General features: G+C 42.4%; 1 protein-coding gene across 5 annotated transcripts in view; it reads left to right on the forward strand.

The window, feature by feature from the left end:
- The first annotated feature begins 318 nt into the window (after nucleotides 1-318).
- The window catches only part of NEK10 (NIMA related kinase 10), a 107,611-nt gene continuing 93,896 nt past the window's right edge, over nucleotides 319-14,033 (forward strand). For 2 of the 5 annotated variants that reach the window (XR_004427675.1, XM_033165628.1), the window contains exons 1-7: nucleotides 552-650; nucleotides 2,102-2,202; nucleotides 2,532-2,592; nucleotides 3,741-3,874; nucleotides 5,282-5,380; nucleotides 10,810-10,894; nucleotides 12,545-12,586. Coding sequence is in view for 4 of the 5 variants with exons in the window: in XM_033165628.1 (XP_033021519.1) it covers nucleotides 2,141-2,202; nucleotides 2,532-2,592; nucleotides 3,741-3,874; nucleotides 5,282-5,380; nucleotides 10,810-10,894; nucleotides 12,545-12,586 (483 nt within the window). In the remaining variant the exon portion in view is untranslated. Of the gene's footprint in view, nucleotides 458-551; nucleotides 651-2,101; nucleotides 2,203-2,531; nucleotides 2,593-3,740; nucleotides 3,875-5,281; nucleotides 5,381-10,809; nucleotides 10,895-12,544; nucleotides 12,587-14,033 lie in introns of those variants that run through there. The other 3 variants (XM_033165625.1, XM_033165627.1, XM_033165626.1) reach the window with 2 other exon arrangements.

The following is a 14,033-nucleotide window of genomic DNA, read 5'->3' on the forward strand; positions in this document are numbered from 1 at the left end:
TGTGAAGCAGCAGTCTGTACACACTCAAAAAAAATACGTAATGGAATTACACCCTCCGACTTTGGATTGGGTCTTGTCTTCCAAACAAAACTGCAAGCGACGTGGCGCCAGCCTCCTGTTCCGCTCCACCTTTTGGGTGAATACGGTAATCTTTCCCCTTCAGGCCACTTCCGGGTACTTGAAGAAGTAGGGCCGCCATTAGCCAATCAGAAAACGGCTCCTGCAAGCCGCTCGTTGACGTCACCGCGCCAAACCGCGCCTACTGAGAATTTAGCGCGAGAGTCGTTTCTTTCCACTACGGCGAACGGGGCTGGGAGTCCCGAGCGGCTTCTCCCGTTCCTATGGCAACAGCAGCAGCGGCGTTATCCGTCTCCCCTGGAGCGCCGCCGCCTTCGCAGCGGCTCGCCATTGGCCGAATGAATCGATCGTTTAAAAGGAGGCGCGCTTTCATTGGCTGGTACGTTTGTCAGTTGGCTCGCTCAGCGGGGGGGGGGGATTGGTCTTTTTTGACTCGGATTAAAAAAATAGTAATACTGTAATAATAAGAAGAAGAATCCTAAAAAATAATACACGGAGAGGTGCGGTGGATCTGCATACTGGGGAGGGGCAGAAAGATCGGGAATCCAGGGCGTGGCCCCTCCCTGTGCGAAGTGAGTAGAGCGAGGAGGGGGATGCTTGGGAGGAACGAAGGAAGCAGCGTTTTGTGGAGTTTCCCATCCCATAATTTATGATTGGATGGGAATTCCCAGCGGCCCCCGGAGAGCAGGCCGGGGAGAGCCACTAGGATCTCTTTTCGGTGCCAGATTAGCTTTGGAACATATGCAGTGCGTGGTTTGTTCTCTCTCAGATTTAGCTTTGAAACATCATCATCATCATCATCATCATTGTTGCATTGGGCAACATTATTATTTGTGCCTTTTATAGACAAAAGGTGCTGGTACACACCATGAAGTTGTTACAGTAAGTGTCACACTTCTAACATTTTTTTTTTGAGAGGGGGAGTGCCAGTACTGTGTACCCTTGAGTACCCCCAGAAAAAAGCACTTCTTTTTAAAATTTGTACACCGTAGTATCTTATATATGTCAGGACATTTATGAAGGCTTTTGAGGAACAGGTGTCAGCACTTCCTTATTCCTTTTTTTTTTTTTTTAAAGAGAACTTTTTATCATTTTGGAATGTACAAACAAATATGGAAGGAAACCAGTCATCAATAATTGCTAACAGGCCATTCATCTTTTTAGTTCCTGCTCCCCCACCCCCCAGCCATCAAAATGGGAATCCAAAGAAAATAGACTTTGTGCATATTTTGACCATGATCTCTGAAAGCTCCATTCCACTCAACTTTGCATTTAAGTTCTTTGAACAACAGTTCCCCTTTACCCTTGACGTGCACATGCTGTGTGACAAAACCATAACTGAAAGTGAGTAGTATCTCAAAAGTGATTTGAGATATGGCATGTAGATTTGTGGTTAAAAACAACAAAGGTGTTTGTAAGCAGCAGGAGCTTTTAAGAGAAGCTAAAACAGCTCTTTCATACCCTCCCAAGTGTCCCTATTTTCCAGGGACAGTCCCAGTTTTACAGAAGTCGTCCCGGTTTCTGATTTGATCCTGGAATGTCCTGCTTTTCCTTAGGACGTCCTTATTTTCATTAGAGAAATGTTGGAGGTTACGGAGTTATGCGACCCCCGAACCAAGGAGATACAACCTCTAGAAGTCATCTTAAGGCAGCCCTGAATAGGGTTTTTTTTTTTAAAAAAAGTTTAATCTTTTATTATGATTTTATATATGTTGCAAGCCGCCCAGAGTGGCTGGGGCAAACACAGTCAGATGGGTGGGGTATTAATAATATTAATGGAATAGGACGTCCCTATTTTCATTGGAGAAATGTAGAAGGGTATGCGCTTTTTACGAAGAGTCGGACACGACTGAACGACTGAACAAAATGCTCTTTTTATTTTTTAAATCCCTGGACCTATTATGTATTCTTTGTTTTCTTTCCTGTAGATATCTCTTTCTGCAGTTACTCAGGTTATCTACTGGTATTGTCCTTCACTTGTCAAGTGAAAAAAACAACATTTTTACATTTGTTTTCTCTTCAGAGGCATGATGTGTTAATCCTGATGCCTTGATGTTATACAATGCCTGATCAACACAAGAAGGTGAAGACCACAGACAAGGCAACGGATACCAAACCTCAAGGGTACTGTGCTTTTTGCTAAATGTCAGCCGTGACTCTCTGGAATCTGCACCAGCTGCCAGACAGAATAGTTTAATCTGAATCGCTCTGTGTACATGGTGACTGTTACTCTGGTCACCAAGACCTTTTCACTCTGACAGAAACAATTGGTGGTTAAGAAGCCTATACAAATTGTGGGTGTGTAGAGCAGACGGCTGAGGCAATATTGTGGAATGCTTGATACAATGCTATAGAAATATAAACTTCAATAGTATTTCATTTAGACTACTTACTGATGAAATAAGGTAGTGTAATGTGTTGTTAATAAGCATATAATTTATGTTTTCTCCTAGGGATTACTCAGACCTTAAAAGGCTTCTTGCACTACTAAATGTCCAGTCAAGCAAACAACAGGTATTTTTCATTAGCCATTTTGTAACGGCAGGCTGTAATTGTTAATTTATTCATTATTATTGAAAATAATTTTATTTTGAAAATACTCAAAATTAATATTCAGATATTCAAAATTAATTTTTGAACAGTAGCTTTCAAGCTCTGTATAAACGTGAGGGTGTGGGGGGGTCCTTTTTAGGAATGGATGGAGTTGAAAAGAAGGAACCCATTGCATATGGGTTTTCTTTTGTTTCTTCCCAGGGAACTCTGGGAATTGCAGCTGCTCTGAGAGGGCAATAGGGGGTTCCTAATACCTCTCAGCACCCTTAACGACCTACATTTCCCAGGATTCGGGGGGCGGGGAGGAAGCCATGAGTCTTTAAAGTGGTATGATACTGCTTTAAATGTATAGTGTAGATGGGGCCTACGTGTTGAGGTAGGCCATGCCAATAGTAAAAGTTCTTCTTTAAGAAACTGCCTGTGCCCTTTAAATAAATCTTACGGAGAGATGTCATCAACAACTCCTCTCAGCCCTCACCATTGGCCATGCTTGCTGGGGTTGAGGGGAGATGGCGTCTAATAACATCTAGAGGGCCACAGGTTCTTCATCCCTGCTGTATGCATAAACAACTTATTCTCAAGAGGCAGTGCTCTCATTCCCTGCTCTTAATAAGCTCACTTTGTTCTCTGTCTACTTCTGCAGCGCAGCTACTTCTATTCCAGGAAGGCTATTTGATGAGTGATCTCTCCTCGGTTTTTGGTCCAGGTTTTTTAAATTTCCCTGAAAAGTATAGATGCAAGCTTCCTGCTTCTTAGAGAGCATTCAACAAGGCTAAGCAGCCATTGCTGCTCAGAACTTTCTGCATCATGTGCACCCAACTGCCATTTTGAGAATGCTTGCTATGTTTTCATTCCTTTCCCCCCTGCATACTCCAGCTGCATCTTTTCAAGATCTGTGTGCAGCTATGGAGAAGAGACAGCCAAGTTTCCCAGGCCACTTTGAAATCTGCTGTATATATTGGATTATTAGTTTTAAAAATTATCTCTTTGCTGTCTGAATTCAAAGGTGAAAATGGCCCGAGGTCCCAGTAACAATCACATGTTTTCCTCTGACCCAGCTAAACACTTTATATCATTTGTCTTATAGTAAATCTCCTTTGCATTTGCAGCTGCCAGCCCTTAACTTTGAAAGTTCTAATAATAGCATGACCAAGTCTGAGCAATATTCCAGCAACCCTTGTGGAGAGAGATGTAGAGGTCAATGGCAAGAATCAACTGAAGCTGTTGAACTCGAACAATTTAGGTATCGTGCAGAAAAGAAAACTAATGTTTATTGTATTTGTCTGGATCCAATTCAAATCCTTTTATGCCATATATATATATATATATAATCTTTACTATTGAGTGTGCTTTAGTGTCATTGAAATTCTACTCAATATTGACCCAGAGCAGATTCCAACGCATAGTTAGTAGAGTAAAAACTTAAACATGTTGCAGGATCCCCCCAAAATAGACCAGAGGCGATTATATTTCATCCAGCAGAGCTTTACTGCTACTGAAGGCAAATGAGCATAATGGTCACAAATCCAATACATTTAGGGTTGGCACTGTCCATAAGAAATCCAGTTGCAGCAGACTTAACTTAAATTTACAATAACTTATAACAAGACAAAACCTTAGCACTAAGCATACAGAACATCATACCAGATGGGAAAGAGATAGAAAGAGAAAGTGAAATCCAGGCTCCTTCTGGCCTTACTTTTATAGTCAGCATAACCTTGACAGAAAGAGATGAGAACCAGTTCAAACCAGCTGTACTTGGCTTATCTGAAGGTATAACCCAAACAACATTAAGTTTCTTTCACCCAAAGAAGCTTCCAGAAGCTTCTTGAATTAAGTAGAATAGGAAAGATCTCTACACATCAGATCAATACTTTCTGCACTAAAATGCAAACTGACACCTAGAACCTCATGGGATAATAGTAAATAATTTCAGTCATAAGTAACTTTAAGACATATTATTAACCTCTGGCAGGGCTGTCTTAACTGTGGCTCAGATGTAAGTCCTATTGAATTTGATAGGGTTACTCCCAGGTATTGGGGGACAAGATTGCAGCCTTAATTGTTGCCTCTGCATACAGGAGGCAATTTAGGGTGTTTGCGGTCATCCTGCACTTCTGCTTTGCATGTAACACTGTAGACAGGAGTTTCAGAAGCCTCTTCTGATGGGCAGTCCATCCAGGAACCCAGGCCCTACCAGCAGAATGCTAGTATGCCATCCGGGAGAGATGCCCTTTCAGGTTTATCTCTTCAAGATGAACTTGGCTGAAGCTTGCACACTCCCCTCCTAGGGTAATTGACACCAGACATGAATGGAATGAGTTCTTGTGGACCACTTTGCCATATTTATATGGAAGAGCCGCGTACAAGTTGAAATAATAAATTAAGGCAGCAGTGGCAGCTGTGACATTCAGGGGAGAGGTAGGGACTTGCCCTATTATTTCCCTGGGTGCTGGCCAGTGAGTCCAAGAAGGAGCAGGAATCCAGTCTGGAGTACATTGACTGTAACCTAGTAATCTTTGTCATTTTCATTAAGTCAATGTAGTAAAAAATGTGTTTCCTGCACAGACAACAATCTCTTAGCATCCCATCACTGCGAGCAAAAGCATTTGTGCCTTGTGCAATGCCCATTTGCCTTTTCTCCCCTTAGTATGAATTACAAGAACGAGAGGAAATTTAGTCAACACCCACAGCACAAGCTGTTTCAAGACATCTTCACAGCTTTGGTAAAGAACCGGCTGATTTGCAGGTAAGAAACATCAACTATGTCTTTACCTTTGGAATAAGTATCAAAGCACCCAGTGGGATCAGAAAGGCACCTCTTTGTGTGGTTGAGTTTCCCTTTGCAACAGGGACTGCCGCTCTCTCAAAATATTAGACTTCCCCAATGGTAGTTGACCTCAACACTGGAAGTCTATTGACTTTCATTAAAAGAAATAGCATTAGTTTGGGGTGTTCCAGTTAAAAGGTGACATCTTGAAATTCTACAATTGGTCTAAAATCAGGAGGAAAAAGGTGGACTAGATATGCAGTTCTGCTATCTTTCTAAGTTGTAGCCTTTTGAAATACTTCGAACACGGCTTTCACTAAAATCTGAATTGCTGTTTTGATGATGGCTTATTTCCTATTCTGGGACTTTTCATCCCAGCTACGCCAAGAACTGTAAGATCGCCGGCACAGTTCTAACCTTGTCTATTAAGTAAGTCCCACTGAATTCATTTACTCACAGGCAGATGGGTATATAGTTGCTGCCTAGGGCTGTTCTGCTAACCCTGTTTACTTGAAAATAAGTCCCATGGAATCCAGTGGGACTTAATTCTGAATGGACATGGTTAGCATTTCACTGTAAGTTTTTACTGTTTGTAGATATTTGATAGCAGGACTTCATTTTTACAGTAACGGAGAGTGGATATTTTCATACCAGTGCATTTCATTGTTTGATTGCAACTGTGTGGCAAACTGCAAAATATTTTAATAATCAGATATTTGTTTTCTGAAAGAGGACAGTATAGTTAACAATAATTTTTTTTAATCAGTTAGTTACTTATTCAGTGCAGGGAAACTGTAACACATGACAGTTATTCTATGACATCTTCTGTTATATTCTTATGTCACATTGCATTTTTTATTGATATCCCTGTATCATTTTGAGGGTGATATCATGAGTATGGTTGCCCAAGAGGACGTGGATGATGTTGACCAAGCTGCTGTATTAATAGCTCTGTGATGCCAGTAACATAAAAAGATTTGCAAGGAAACTACTTGTCCTGTTCAATAATATGTAGCTGCTGTTGCTTGAAGTCTTGGCACTGTACCCAGATCAGTGTCTATGGTACAAGAAAGGGAAGGTGGTCTTATGTGAAGATACATCAGTAGGGTTGACATATTCCCAAAAGTGAAAATACGGAGAAAGTTGTTCATCATTTTTTTTGGGGGGGGGGAGTTGTTGAGCTTTTTGGGAACATCTCCCCCCAAAATACGTTTTTGGGGCTGTTTGGGGAAATTAAAAGCATTTATAAGATTGCCCTACTTTGCCATGCGTCCGGATTTTCCTGGATATTTTGCCGCTTCAGCAAAATCCATTTGGGGAGCCTGATTCCTGGATATTTTCAGGAAAACTTGGACGTATGGCAGCCCTACACACTAGTAGCTGAACTCTTGCCTAATTGTCCCGGTCACCTTCACCTAATTTGTATATGTATATTAACTGGATCCAGAGAACAGTCTTGGCCTGTCTCTCCTTCACCCTCCCTTCCTGTATTGCCCTGGTTTTGAAGTTGGAGCAATGTTTTTATTTTATGTATTTATTTAAATAGTTATAAACCATTCTTCCATAGAAAAATATAACAAGGTGGTGTGCAACCCAAAAACCCAACAGCACAACAATGAGCTCAGTAAAAATATCAATAACATATCAGCCAAAAATATAAAGCTTGCAAAAGATTGCCTGAACAGTGCAATTTGTCAAAGATGTCTAAAAGAAAGCAGGGGCGACTCTCCCTGGACTTCTGTTGGCAATGAGTTCATCATGGCCTTCTACATGAAAGGCTTAGACCCTCCTGAAGACCAGCCGACTCTCAGCAGTAGTGGGGACCACCAAGAATGCTTCATCAGTAGATCTTAGTGATCAAGGTGGGGCATAAGGCATCAGGAAAGGTCCTTAAGATACTGTTTAGAACTTTGTGAATTAACAGCAGAACTTTGAACCTGGCTGGGTAGCATGTGGACAGCCATATGCTCAACCTGCTGATAATTATTCTGGAGGAAATATTTTGCTTCATGGGCCCACCCATTAAGGTTCTTTCAATATCCCTCCAGGTGATCTGGCATTTCTTGTTTCCTTTTCCTGCCACCAGATCAAGGAAAAGTATGAATTCTAAGATAAACATCTGTGTATGCTTCATTTAAAATGTATTTGAGGAAAATGCAAGCACTTTGTTTTTGAAATTGAAACGGGCCCCAGAGACAAATCTTTGAACTTCTACTCCAGAGAAATCTTCAGAGATTTCCTTTCTTTTTTTTTAGTCAACTGAACTTACGCATCAAAAACGCCGTCTTGTGAAAGCCAATGCATTCTGCCTCAAAGAAATGCCCTTGAAATTTAAGGTGTGAAGAACTTTTATCACTAACTACAGTATACAAAACAACTCTAAGACATGCCTCCCTTGTGTGTGACTAGCCCCGTGTCAGTCTGAGATACACAGTATTTTTCCTACGGATTCATACTGTACAGGTTACAGAAATGATGTAGCTTTAAATTTTTTTAAAAAAATATTGAATTGAATACAAATGCATTAAACCTTACATTTATGCTTCCTGGTTTGTCTGTAACTCAGACATACTCCGAGTAAACCCATTGAAATCAACGAAGCAGAATAACTTAGGTGCATTGATTTCAAGGGGCCTTCTTTGAGTATGGCTTAGTTGGATACAACTTTTATCTTATGCATGTCGGGATTCAAATCATTGTGAAAGCAGTTCTGTGAACAAAAGTGGCGTTAAGCTTCATTAAATGGCAACTTGTCCCTGTGGTGCCACAAAGCTTATTAAACTTGGATGGTGTTCAGAAACAATCTGTGGTGTGGCATCTTGAGGGAGTGGCAGGAAGGGGGATGAGGCCGAAGGGAAAAACCCCAGTTCTGCTGTGCTTGCACGAAGTATTTACCGTACATGAGTCTCATCAGCTCTTTGAATGCTGCCTGTTGAATTAAAGAACACATTTTAATGTAAATAAGTAACCCTGGGTGAGGTGTTGTTATGTACTAAGCTTGGATCCTTAAACAACAGGCAAGTAGGATCCTAGAATGCAACAACCTGATTGGCCTGCAGGAGTAACCCAATCAGACCCCAGGAGGAAGTTAATCAGCCTATTAGGCCACTAGGATACTAAGACGCAACAGCTGATTGGCCTGCAGCAGCAGCCCAATCAGGCTCCAGGAGGGAAACATAATCAACCAATCAGACGGTACTCATTGTGTAAAAAATGTATATAAAGCCTGTGGTTTGGGGGGGGGGGTTCAATCACTTTTCCTATGGGCTGAAATAAAGAACATGAAATTACTACTCGACTCTGAGTATATTTCAGGCGTGATGGGTTTGTTTTTTTAAGGTCTGCCATTACAAACATGACACAGTAGGTCAGGACTGGGGAACCTTTTTTAAAGCCAAGGGCCGCATTTATTTTGGAGCCACCTATTGAGGGCCACATGGCAGTGGTGGTAACACCAGAGGCAAAAGTGGACAGAGCAATTAATGCAAATCTTACCTTTTTCAGTATGCTGGTTTCTCTGTCTTTCTACACACACACAAAAACAATCTGAGGGAAGCAAGAGTCATTACAGAAGTTCATTCCACCCAGTCAAAACACTCAGGTAGTTTTCAAAGCAGGGCCAAGACTGAGTATGGCTGGGGAAAGGGCCTGGCAAGACATCAAAGGGCCTGATAGAAAGACTTGGAGGGCCACATTTGGCCTTCAGGCCTGAGGTCTCACCCTGCTTCAATAAGTCATGTACCATATTTGCGATTCTGGGCTTGATCCTGAACATCATATCAACAATAAGAGCCCTGCTGGATCAGAAGGTCTGTCTAGTTCAGAATCCTGTTTCCTATAGTGGGAAGTTCAGAAGCATGTTAGGAAAGCAGTAGTTTTCCAGCACAGAAGCCTATGGGCAACTGGCGTTCAGAGGTAAACTGGCCATTTAGCTGTTGTGGCCAGTGGCTGCAAACAGACCTGTCCTCCATGTGATCTAACCTGCTTTTCAAGTTCTCTAAGTCTCTGTGTTGGGGGGTGGGGGCAGCATAACCCTATCAAGTGGCTGCAACTTCCATAAATATTGTGTGAGGAAGTACTCTTTGGTCTGCCCCGAATTTGTTGCCAATCACTTTTGCTGGTGATCTTGAGTTATGAGAGAAAAACACCCTGCTTCCTTCACAGCTTGTGTAACTTTATGAGACTCCATCACAGCCTCCCTCCAAAGTTAGCTCCCCAGAATATTTCAACATTTTATCTTAAGGAGGAAGGGTGCCCCAGTTCCTCCATCATTTTTTCCACCTCTTTCTGGAAGTTTTCCATTTGTACAGTTTTCCTTGGAGATGGAGTACAATTTCCTTTGGAAATGGAGAAGCCCAAGCTGTACATGGGAGTTGTAGTTCAGCAACCTATCGGTCCAAGCAAGCATGGCCAGTGGCCAGGAATGATGGGCATTGTGATTCAGCAAACTCTGAAAGGCCAAAGGATCCCCATGCCTGGTCTACACTGATTGGCAGTGCATCTCCACAATTTCAGACAGGGATGCTGAACCTCATACCTTCCACATGCAAAAGAGATGCTCTGACGCTGGACTAATTGGACTATGGCTTTTTCCCTAACTGTTTTACCATTAACTGATTTTAAATCAGCACTTTCCTCCGAGTGTCAAAAATCAATCTGGAGCCCCGTTATTGGCCAAGAGGCAACTGATGGGAACCTGGAAAAGAGCCACTGGACATGGTGATTTTTTGGTCCACAGAGATTCCTCCAAATAACCCAGTTCTTGGGAGTCTACGTGCATCCATTGCAGCATAGCCTTTATTTATATCATATTATTTTTAGCCTTTGGCTTTATTCCCAGCATGGAACGGACCTGCTGTGCTAATCAACCATAACTGTTTCAGCAAGGGTGGGAGGCGGCGAGTGAGAGAGCTGGATATATACACAAATTGTATGTGTTTTGATATGTATCCATTCATCCATATTGATATTCATCTGTAGAAAATGATGAAGTAGTTTATTAGTTCATCTGGCATTACTGGAAAATGATCTGAATTAAAAATAAATATACAAATACAAGTGGCAAGTTTGTATACAGTCTGCTTTTACTTTCAGCTTACATTGGCTCGTAATCTCAAAGTGTTGACGTTGAAACTGGGAAGGCACTTAAATGCACACCCTCTGTTGAAATCAGTGGAGCTACACTGTAGTCTAAAGATTAGCATCGGAAACAAATTAGGTGTGCTAGATTCAAACTGAAATAGTTGAGGTTCAAATGGCTAATTGTGCACTCCATAAAAATGCAATCTCTTGCCTGCCAATTGGCTGAATGTAGAACCTTTATTTAGATTTTCATTCTTGTGTTTGCTTGTTGAAGTAGCTTAATTGGACCAACTTATTAATGCATTCTTTTTACCTGTTTGTTGCAGGGAGTGGGCTAACCGAGCATCATCTATCCACTTTCTGAGAGTTTTAATTTGCATAAGATTATTAATGAGAGACCAATGCTATCAGGTTAGTTTGCCCATGGTCACCCCCTTGAAACATAAATTAGGAACTTGATACTAAAAGTGGCTGCCTAGATATTAGTACAGCATTCATTTAGTAGGTTTGGTCATGCTGTACTAGCGATTTTGCAAACAACATTTGCCAAATATAGTTAGTAACCCCCTATCTTAGAGCCCCCTCAAGACTGGGTTTTGTGTTTTGTGTGGGTGTATCCTGCAACGTGCAATTATAGTGTATTAATGATGGATTTGTGCACAAATCATTCCACTTTTTTAGCTGTTCGGCGGTGCTCCCCCAATGTTATAGCATTATCGCCATCTGGAGGGGGCACTCTTGCAACAAAAGCGGGGCAAAACATAAACCACAACATTTGTGGCCTAAAAAGTTACAGAATATCAACAGGAAATCACAGGATATGCACTGATTGGGAAGGATGTGGTCTGTCCGCCCCAAAACCTTTTCAGGTGCAAACAGTATTGAAAATGGAATTGTGTATAACTATCCCAATACACAGGGACACAGGTGGCGCTGTGGGTTAAACCACAGAGCCTAGGGCTTGCCAGTCAGAAGGTCAGCTGTTCAAATCCCCGCGATGGGGTGAGCTCCCGTTGCTTGGTCCCTGCTCCTGCCAACCTAGCAGTTCAAAAGCACAAAGTGCAAGTAGGTACCGCTCCGGCGGGAAGGTAAACTGCGTTTCCGTGTGCTGCTCTGGTTTCACCAGAAGTGGCTTGGTCATGCTGGCCACATGACCCGGAAGCTGTAATCCAGCTCCCTGGGCCAGTAAAGCGAGATGAGCGCCGCAACCCCAGAGTCGTCCGCGACTAGATCTAACGGTCAGGGTCCCTTTACCTTTTATCCCAATACACAGATCACACATCATCAAGAATGAGCAATAAAAAGGGGGTCTGGAGGGGCCCTTTATAGATTTGCATGTCTGGCATTGAGCTGCTAGTTGGGATGCGGGTGGCACTGTGGCCTAAACCACTGAGCCTCTTAGGCTTCCTGATCAGAAGATGGGCAGTTCGAATCCCCATGACCAGTTGAGCTCCTGTTGCTCTGTCCCAGCTCCTGCCAACCTAGCAATTCAAAAGCACTCCAGTGCAAGTAGATAAATAGGTACCACTGTGGCGGGAAGGTAAGAGGCCGGTGATCAGAAGGTCGGTGGTTTGAATCCCTGTGCCGGGGTGAGCTCCCGTTGCTCTGTCCCAGCTCCTGCCAACCTAGCAGTTCGAAAGCACGCCAGTGCAAGCAGATAAATAGGTACCGCTGTGGTGGGAAGGTAAACAGCATTTCTGTGCGGTCTGGCTTCCATCACAGTGTTCCATTGCGCCAGAAGCAGTTTAGTGATGCTGGCCACATGACCCGGAAAGCTGTCTGTGGACAAAAGCCAGCTCCCTCTGCCCGGAAGTGAGATGAGTGCCGCAACCCCATAGTCGCCTTTGACTGGACTTAACCGTCCAGCAGTCCTTTACCTTTACCCTTTTTACCTACCAGTTGACTTACTGAGGCACTGCAATCCTAAGCATACCTTCTGCCACACTGAATCAAGGGGACTTTGAATTTAACATTGGTAGTTGATTGGGAGTAGGCTGCTAGGAATCTTCTGGAAGTTTGACATACTGTACTTGCTTTGCTTTTTCCTCCCCTCTTGTATAGGAAGCACTCCACAACCTGGGTGGGATCGACGCCTTAGCACAGGTAACCATCTCTGCCTTTCACGGTGTTTTGTTGTCCGTTAACTTAAGTTTGCCAAGGGTAAGGACTGAAGTTATTGCAAAACGGCTTTCCCTCTTGGAAGGTGAAACTATAAACACTAAACACATGCAATGTTTTCCATTTCCGAGGGACCATAAGGCAATGTTAGTTGCAGCTTGACTGAATTGCAGAAGTGACCGTCCTGTGTAATTTGATTAGACTCTGAATTGGCTGGCTTCCGTGAAAAGGGCGTATGCCTCGGTGAGAGACCAGAATTATAATCTGCTCAGCAGGGCCATCTGGCTTGTCAAATTGGACTTCTTCTGGGATGAGAAAATGCACACAACGAATGAAGTACAGTATTTCATTTTGAGTAGGGTCCGGTCAGTACAGTCCTGATTCAGTGGTGCTTGTGTGTTTCGCTAAATAAATGCCTTTTAAAAATGGGCATACCTCTCTCTCTCTCTATATATATATTCTCATGTTAATAACAGTGCAATGTACATAAGAAACAGCAGGTTACTATCTTTACCAGGACCAGTCAGAAATAGCAAGTTTTGAGTGAATGAGAGCCCTGTGCCCTTTTATTTACGCATCATATCCCACATCCAGCCTGAAGAAGAGTTCTGTTGAATATGAAAGTTTGCTCACTACTTTCGTGGCGTTTTGGTTGGTCCCATTGGAAGAAAGCATTACCTACGGTTATTTTTGGACTTTTTCTAATGGAACAATACAGCTACCTGCAGTTTTAATGTACGTAAGCTGAGAGGAAGCTACCGATCATACCAGCAGTGGGATTAACTCCTCAGAATTGGGGCAATGACTACTGCTGCTACCATGTGCTTATGCCTTGGCAAAGCCACATGAAGTAGCTTCTGGCAGGAGCTTTTTCTTTACGGACCATAATAGGATGCATAGCTTTGGGGGTGATGCTGGCTGCTGTAGAAGAACTTCGGAGCCATCCCCAGCCAGTTCATGGTGGTTTCCTTATATTGAGTCAGGCTATTGGCACATCTGGTTTAATATTGTCCACATGAGCTGCAGGGAAACTGTGGCTCTGCAGGTGTTTTACACACACACACACACACACACACAGAGAGAGAGAGAGAGAGAGAGAGAGAGACTTTTTGTAAGTCACCAAGGCAGTTTACCACAGGTCAAAAATAATAAAAGCATTATTTGATGTGTTAATGCAAATGGAAGTCATTAAAATTGCAGCAGCCGCAGTATAAAGGGTTTGTTATTCTGACTGGTGTGTAATTGGAATTTATAAGTTTTTGGATTGCAGAGTTAAAGTAAATTATCAAATCATCAATTCTAGCCCAACAAAATAATATAATATAATTTGGCATATGAACAATTGGCATTATCAATTGTGTTATAATTTGGTATTGTGACAAGGAGGCTTTTATTGGCTTATTGTAATTGAAAACTAATAAAAATTATCTCT

Source organism: Lacerta agilis, chromosome 12 (genome assembly GCF_009819535.1).
Source record: "Lacerta agilis isolate rLacAgi1 chromosome 12, rLacAgi1.pri, whole genome shotgun sequence".
Classification (NCBI taxonomy): Eukaryota; Metazoa; Chordata; class Lepidosauria; order Squamata; family Lacertidae; genus Lacerta; species Lacerta agilis.